Source organism: Gouania willdenowi, chromosome 17, assembly GCF_900634775.1.
Source record: "Gouania willdenowi chromosome 17, fGouWil2.1, whole genome shotgun sequence".
Classification (NCBI taxonomy): domain Eukaryota; kingdom Metazoa; phylum Chordata; class Actinopteri; order Blenniiformes; family Gobiesocidae; genus Gouania; species Gouania willdenowi.
In genome coordinates this window covers 28655456-28663425 of record NC_041060.1, presented here as the reverse complement: position 1 = coordinate 28663425, position 7970 = coordinate 28655456, and the positions used below count along the sequence as shown (strand labels likewise).

General features: G+C 39.6%; 1 protein-coding gene across 1 annotated transcript in view; it reads left to right on the top strand.

Moving 5' to 3' along the window:
* The window catches only part of ptch2 (patched 2), a 25942-nt gene extending 25484 nt beyond the window's left edge, over positions 1 to 458 (top strand). Inside the window, exons 22-23 of the mRNA XM_028472061.1 lie at positions 1 to 307; positions 424 to 458. The exon at positions 1 to 307 is cut by the window's left edge and continues 255 nt beyond it. Of these exons, the coding sequence (XP_028327862.1) occupies positions 1 to 307; positions 424 to 458 (342 nt within the window). The remainder of the gene's footprint in view (positions 308 to 423) is intronic.
* Positions 459 to 7970: the final 7512 nt, after the last annotated feature.

The following is a 7970-nucleotide window of genomic DNA, read 5'->3' as shown; positions in this document are numbered from 1 at the left end:
CCGAGCTTCAGCTATAACAGCAACTCTATTGTGCCTTCACGACAAGGCTTGGCCAGCGGACCTATTACCATGGTTACTGCCACAGCCTCAGTTACCGTGGCTGTAGATCCAAACTTACCAGGGACCGCATACCAAGGCTACATGCATGAAGGTTTTGACACAGACAGTGAGTCAGACTGTTTTGAGCCTCCGAACAGGACTAGTGGAGACAAAACAAACTTTTCCTCATATAAGAGAAACTCTCTAGAGCTCCAAGACCTGGAACAAACACAGGGCCAAACACAGTACAAGCTTGGCAAGACCCAAGGTGAGAAAACGGTTAAGAATGAATTGTCATCAAACAAATTCCTTTTGATTTAGTTTGATTACATGTTGGCCCCAGGTATAATGAACTAACCCTCCTCTTCTCCTCTCTGTCTGCAGGTGGGCTAAGGATTCAAGCATCCAAAGACTGCTAGTCTCTCACTGCCAGATCACCTTCAACTTCCTACTTGTACATAGACTTCATGCAAAACAGATGATTTAGTGAGAGCTTAAATAATTACCTTTAAGAAATATATAAATCTATGAGTGTATATTTTAATTCTAAAAAGAGGGAAGCTATTTAAAAGATTGCTGTATAACTTGGATTCTCTTGTGTAAAGGTTCAGATTAAAAATAAAAGAATATTTTCATGCAGGGTGGTTGATTTCAGCCCCTGACCATGTAAGAGAAATGTGCTATATGGTTTCACAAAACGTGAAATGTTATTGAACATACAGACATGTCAGTTTTGTATGTCAATGTGTAATTCTTTTTTGCTGCTACACTTCAAAATTATTTTAAGTAACTTGCCTTAATGCAGTAACCCTTCTGCCTCTCATATCTTGTAAATATTCTTCACAGTATTATACTGTGAGATGTAACCCGTATGACAAACACTCTATTGTACAACACACACTTTTATCTGTGTGTTCATCACCAATGTCCCAGCAAATGCTGGTCTCGTAGACAGGAGTTATCCTCGTGCCTTTAGCGTGTCTCATTCTTAACAGAATTCAGGTTTCAAAGCTCAATGGTGTCTAAACGGATGATCTTGCATTTCACACTGCCAGATTTTCCAATCTCTTCTGCAGTTTATAACTACTTGAATAACCTGTGGTTGACTTTGGCAGTTGGTGTAAGCTCTATGGGGTGGGGGACTTTTTTGTTTTTAAAACAAAGCATATTTGGAATCCAATGCAAAGGGAGTAATATTTGAATAGTGTTGCTGCTTTAGAGCTGCACCATTTTGTTGTAGAAGGGAGTGTTGGGGAAAAAATATACACGAGGTTGGATTTTGAGGGAAAAAAGTAGTCCAAAATGTATGAATTGGATGAATATGATTTTGCTTGGGATTTTGATCAGGAAATATGTTGCAATGTTGTCTCACTCTTAAAATAGGTTTGTACCAAGCCTATAGCAAAGCAAATCATTACTTTAGTTTTATCTGAGTCAAAATCATGTATTGAAGGTTAAATATATTCTCTAATATAATTGGACCACATGGCGGATCGTTGTATTTAGTCTGGCCCAATACTCCATTCTACAGCGATGACTGCAGGTTTACTTACAATGTATATTTTTGTTTCTTTTTGTTAAATCTCATTTGGTCTTGTCACTGCCAGGTTTAGGCTGCAGGAGAAGTGCACCATTTTTTTTCTTTTTAAAATATTTCAAAAGTGGCAGCTTTTTCTCTCTGCAGTTGGGGAGCCTTCAGTAGAAACAAGCAAAGCTCAGTTGCCATAACTTAGAGGTGTGCGTGTCAGATGTGTGTGTGTGTTGGGGGGGGTGAGGGGACAGCTCCTTCATTGGTTTGTAGTTTATTTCAAAAAATGATGTCATGCCACATGAATTATTTATATGCAGATTTTATTTTTGTAGTATGTACAGATGTTAGTAACTAGACTGAAGATCTATTTTTAAAGAGTAAATATATATTATATAAATATATCTATTTTGTTTTTGAGTTTGCTTTTGTTTTGATTGTATTTTGGGAGGGAGGGGTTGACATTTGTGTGGATGTTCATGTGCGTATGTGTGTGTGTGTGTGTGTGTGCTGAATGTGTGTTTGTGTGCCGTGTGTTTGGCAAAAGGGGCATTTGGAAGGAGAAGTGTGTAGGAGTGTGTCACTGTGACACTTGTGTTGGAGTTTCCTTTTGGCCCTTTCTTCTTCGCTGTCATTTTGACACTGTCTGAAAACACTGTGACTTCTGAAAACTATGCTCATGAAAACCTTTGTGTGACCTGTTGTGTTTCCTCACCTGCTATAGAAGTTTAACTAACAAAATAAATTGAATGGAAAAGTGTTTTTCTTGTCTGACGGTCTTTTTGCATTTGTTTGTGATCCAGCAAAGATAATGGTTCAGTGTTTTTACCTGAAAAGATGAATAATAATAGTGGCTTGGATTTATTATAGCGCTTTTTTCGAGGAGACTCAAAGTGTGTACCTAAACCATTATTCATTCACATCAGTCATACCGGTGGTGGTAAGCTACAATGTAGCCACAGCAAGTCGGAAAATTGAGACTTTTGTTTTTTTCAGAGGAAGCAAAATAGTTACTTTGAAATTGATTGACATACGCACAGACAGAATCGCACACATCTATTTTGTAAAGTTTGATATTTGATACATATATCTGTGTGAACATTCAAACTCAGTAATTGTCATGTAAATTATTGTTACCACGTTATGATTTATACTTTACTGAAGAGTTGCATAAACTTATCTTATGTCAGAGATAGGGTAGAGTACAATAACAGCTAAATAGTTCCAAATGCACTTATGTAAAATAATAATTATGATGTTACAGTATTACACCCTCCACTACTAAAAAAGGCTTCTTTTTTTCTCAAAAATGATCCAATATTCACAACAGCATATCGGCTACAATTGGTTCCTGACTATCTAATCTCAAATATAGCTCAAGGTTCAACTATTCATCATATGTTGCTTCTGTCTCTCACCTATAGTAAATCCTTATGTAGAAGTATGCTGTACCAATCTCAGTTGATTGAAAAAGAACCTTTTGGTGCTCATCAGAGTACGAAGCGAGATGGAAAGATGTAGAAATTAAAGTTATGGACGTACATATTCCAGCTCTATTTAGACCTGAACAATGTACACAAAAATATATTAAAGAGGCATTATTTACATAGCACAAAAATAATGAATGTTTAAAAAATAAAAACATTCATGTAATAAGATTTATGTCTCCCTGTCTGTCTTCATCCCTCTGTGTGTCTCCATGTTTGTCTCTGTGTTCTCTGTCTGTCCTGAGTCTGAAATGTCATGTCATTGCGTGTGGAGCGCGTTTCCCGTTTTGCACATGACTTTGGGATTTGACTGAATGAGTTTTGGCTGAGTTATTCAAACACTTCCACTTTTAAAATTGATTAAATTTTAGCAGCAACTGTAGGCAAAAACAAATTGTTTTCAACTTGATTGGTGTTGTCAAGAACACAAATCCTAAATTTTGAATAAACGCTCTCGGAGGAGTTAACTTTTAAAGACGGTGTATTTTAACCAAAAAATGAGGAAAAAGGGCTAAATTTGGGCCGCTAAATTCAAAATTACAGACTTCCTGTTGAATTTAGGTTATAGGTCAAAATTACATTTTTGCTAGTCACGGTCCAATGCATATACCTACGGAATGCCATCCAGCTAGTTTAAACCAGTGAAAAGTTACAAACTCTAGGTAGAGCTAAAGAGCCCCAAAACTGCATCAACAAAATGCATCTTGAATGTTTCGCTAAACTATTCCGTCCTGCCAAAAAGGGAAGGACCTCAAAAAACCAAGTAAAATGCCAGTAACCGGAAGAAGAAGAAGAAGAAGAAGAAGAAGAAGAAGAAGAAGAAGAAGAAGAAGAAGAAGAAGAAGAAGAAGAAGAAGAAAAAGAAAAAGAAGAAGAAGAGTCCTTAAAGGTCATGCTATTTTTCACCCATCTCCATTTGTTCTAAGAACTTAAAACATAATTTGTGAGGTTTCTTTTCCCAAAGTCATCTGTTTCCCAGAGTTTTAGCCTCTGAAAAGTCACTTTCTGAGCAACTTTACACAAACGGCCCACTAATATGCATAAGTGCGGCCCACTTATGCATATTCATGAGTGGGCGTGTCTATAGACGGGACACTGACTTCATCCTCCCAGCACGGTGACATGAGGCCAGAGGACGGCCCGCCCTTCACCCACCCACTCCGTAGCCGAGCTTATGCAGCTTTAAAAACACGAGACAGAGCGTGGGGGTGGGGCATTTGCCGGTATATACATAGACTGTAGAAAATACATACATTGCACTGCGCGAAGGACGCTGTCAATCACGGCAGAGAGCTTCCTGGAGGCGCTGCTTCTATAGCTCAGTGCCGCGTCAATTTCATCATCAAAGTGGGAACGCGTCAAATTGGAGCGAGGTGTTTGGACTCGCCCTGCAGTAAGAAAGGAGCAAATCACCCTCTAACTAACAATTGAGGGAATCAATGAAAAAAACACTTACATGGTAACATGGGCCCTTCAAGGAAACAATTAAACAATTAAAATTTCAAGCAGTAATGACGGACTCTTGCACCTGCCGCGCCGATCAAGGGGCCCCAAAGATGCAGCCAGGTCAGCAGAAAGAGGTCACCCCCCCACGAACGAGCAGCCCCCCAGACTCCTCGAAATTCAAAGCCGAGAGGCAGCCATCGCCCCCCACATATACACCCAAGAAAGCCCCAAGGAGCCGAGGGCTCAGCACACCCTGCCACCGACCCCCTAGAATTTATCAAATATGCTCCCTATTTTTGTTTTATGTACAGTACATATGTGAGGATTGGGTTGTTAACTGCATTGAAGTAAAAGTTCCCCTTTCAAAGAGTGGCAATCCTGCATTATGGAAATTCTTATAGAAATAGTACAATTGTAATTTATAAATTAAATATAAACAACCTCCTATATTACTGTATGTTGAATATTCTCTGCACGGACAACCTTTAAAATGTGATGGAAATTATCCATATCTTACTAAATTGTTTTCTGTATTGTTATGAAAGAATTGAAAGGCAATTAGATGTGTATGTTTTTGTAATTGACCTGTTTATGCAAAGTTAGGGAAAACAAAGCTTTAATATGCTGCAAATTTTGCTGCAATTCTTTGAAAAAGCTGCAGCAAAATCCGGCGTTTTGGGCCGCAATCACACAAATTGGCCTCAAAATCCTGGAGGGACTGGAAAGAAAGCCCATTTGATCAAAGCACCAGGGCCAGTGAATGAACCTGTGATTTTGAGCAAAAATTGTCCTCGTTGCAAACTGGTCCCTGTTCATCATTGTAAAATATCATTTATTTAACTCACATCCTTTTGCTGTGACATACAGACTCTCACAAGTTGAAGGAGATGTAAGCTACATATACAAAGTGTATGTGCGTTGTATGTGTATTGATTAAATAACAGTGATTGATCTGCAGCTTAGCCTCCTGTTTGTTTAGTGGGCGTGTCTTAAATTGCTCTTACGATCTAAAAGAGCTATCGGGCTACCCGCTTATTTTTTAAGTGCATATCTACTGTATAGGACCAGCTTGATTATTTTATTCTTCTCTCTTCCTGGATCCGTCTTCTCCCACTTGGTTGGATCTGGGGTGAAGTTGAGGATATGGGACCGTGCCTAGCCTGGCAGGATGTGGAGTCAAATACTGTCTCATGGCTCACTTCTTTGTCCCTATACTGACTCCCTAACCCAGAGGTGTCCAAATGCAGTCCTAGAGGCACTGGTCCACAACACTCCTGAACTCCCAAAGCAGCTCTTCAGAAAATCTGCTAATGAGCCTCTTACACATCACATCTCACACCTGGTGGACATGGACCCCCGCACCCACCCAGAAAACTTGGCTGTTATGAAAGTGATCATTTGCACATAAAATGTTAGGGGCCAAATGAGTCGGATTCCAGGGATTCCAGGGAATCAAACCGTGGCACGGGTAAGGCGAGTTATAAAATGTTGACGTGAATGCCTCAAATTAAACTTTTGGCTTGCAGACCAACCATGTTAAGAATGCTTGGAGAAGATACTACTATGTTTCTATACACATCATAATACACATTTTAGAGCACACTTAGTACATATGCATTCAACACTTCATATAATTATAAGGCGGGGTCTCTGATTTAATAATTATTGGCCTGAAACAAGGACCTTAGTGAGCTTTACATCCGTAACAAAACATGTCACATTTGTCACAACAGGAAATTTTTCTCCAAAAACTGAAATAAAACCACATGTTGTGACTTGTTTATTTAATAACTAAGTGTTCTGAGAAAAGCCCCTAAAACTAAATGCTCCTTTAAGGGTTGAGTTTCTTCCATGCAATGTGTATTTATACATGTTCCTGTGCTGTGATTGCAGTGTGAAGCAGATTGTTCCTCTACTGAACTCTTCTAATCAAGTCTCACAGAAACAGAGGAAGAACTGGATCAATATTTACTAAAAACACACTTCACAATAACAAATGTGTTTGTAATCTATGTCCTCTGTGGTTATATGTGACCCTGTATATGTGTGTGTCTGTGTGTTTGATATATCTTGGCCGTGACCATGCCTGTCTGGATTGGCAGGAGGAGGAGGCATATGAGGTTCCAGGCAATCATGGAGACAGGCAACGGGTTCTTATAGTATAAACAGGGTTTTAAAATAAACAGGAACCGGTGTAATGCCTTTTTAATTGATTCATTCTGTGCATTGCTGTTTACAGAAAGGCCCAATATGATCCTTGTAAGGTTGAGACCTTGTGTTTTTAAGCGGTTTGTTTGGTTTAAACAATAACAGTATGAAGAGCAGATGTAGCTGTGGATCAGTGATGATTCTGATGTGATTTTTTTTCTGTTCTTTCTCAATATCACTTCCGTTTTAATTCAAAACTACATCTTGAGGGAAAATAAAGGAGCTGAAGGGTCTGGGTCTGATGCGTGCGTGCGTGTGTGTGTGCGTGTGTGTGCGTGTGTGTGTGTGTGTGTGTGTGTGTGTGTGTGTGTGTGTGTGTGTGTGTGTGTGTGTGTGTGTGGGTGTGTGCGTGTGTGTGTGTGTGTGTGTGTGTCTAAAGTTGAGAATGCAGCCACAGTGTAATGATAAGGAGCTATGCCATGGCATTGAGGGGTGCTCTATAGTGAGTAGCGGGTGGTAATTAAACATATAGAGACACACAAACACAGTTATGTACACACTTGGGGGTAGAGAAGGAGAGCAATGGTAAACACATCCAAGTGGAGTAGTAAAAGCTAATGAACGCCCAGTGCTAAGCTGGCACACACATTCATTTCATGTGGTGACGAGCAGAGGAAGAGGACTGGTGCAATAAGGCTCCACTACACAAAAACCGAGGCGGGCGGAGGGAAAAATTTTAATTGAAACCATACGTGTGTGGGTTTTTTTTTTTTTTATCATTGTTGTCTGTAAAATCATTGAAAGTATGATGAAAAATCTAAAGAAGCATTAACACATTGGGAACCACCCACAATAAAACTAACACTGAAAAAATAAAACTAGCATTGTGTAGATTAACTAATAAAAAGTTGGTTGTATAAATGCATCAAGCGATGCCTCATACGTTCAGGGGCGGATTCACTAAAGGGGTTTAGGGGTATTAAAATGCGTGCAAATGTCACTCCACGCGCTAATAAAGAGTACAAACCCCAGGTAATCAGGAATGCACGGCTGCTGAGTGTCAAAATGCGCCCTCAATCCATTGAGCGCGTATCCCTCTAATGAATATGTATAGTAGGCGGATCTCACAAGGGGAGCAAAAAAATGGGAGGAGGAAATGCAAATGAATTAATGCAGTGGTCGCAATGTAATTCATCAAATCTGGAACTGTTTGCGGTGATTGTTTTAGCACCGGAAAGTAGTACGACTGAAAAGCAGGTGCAGACACACACTCAGAGATCAGCTGCAGTAAATGTTGACACAAAACACAGCGGATATGGAAA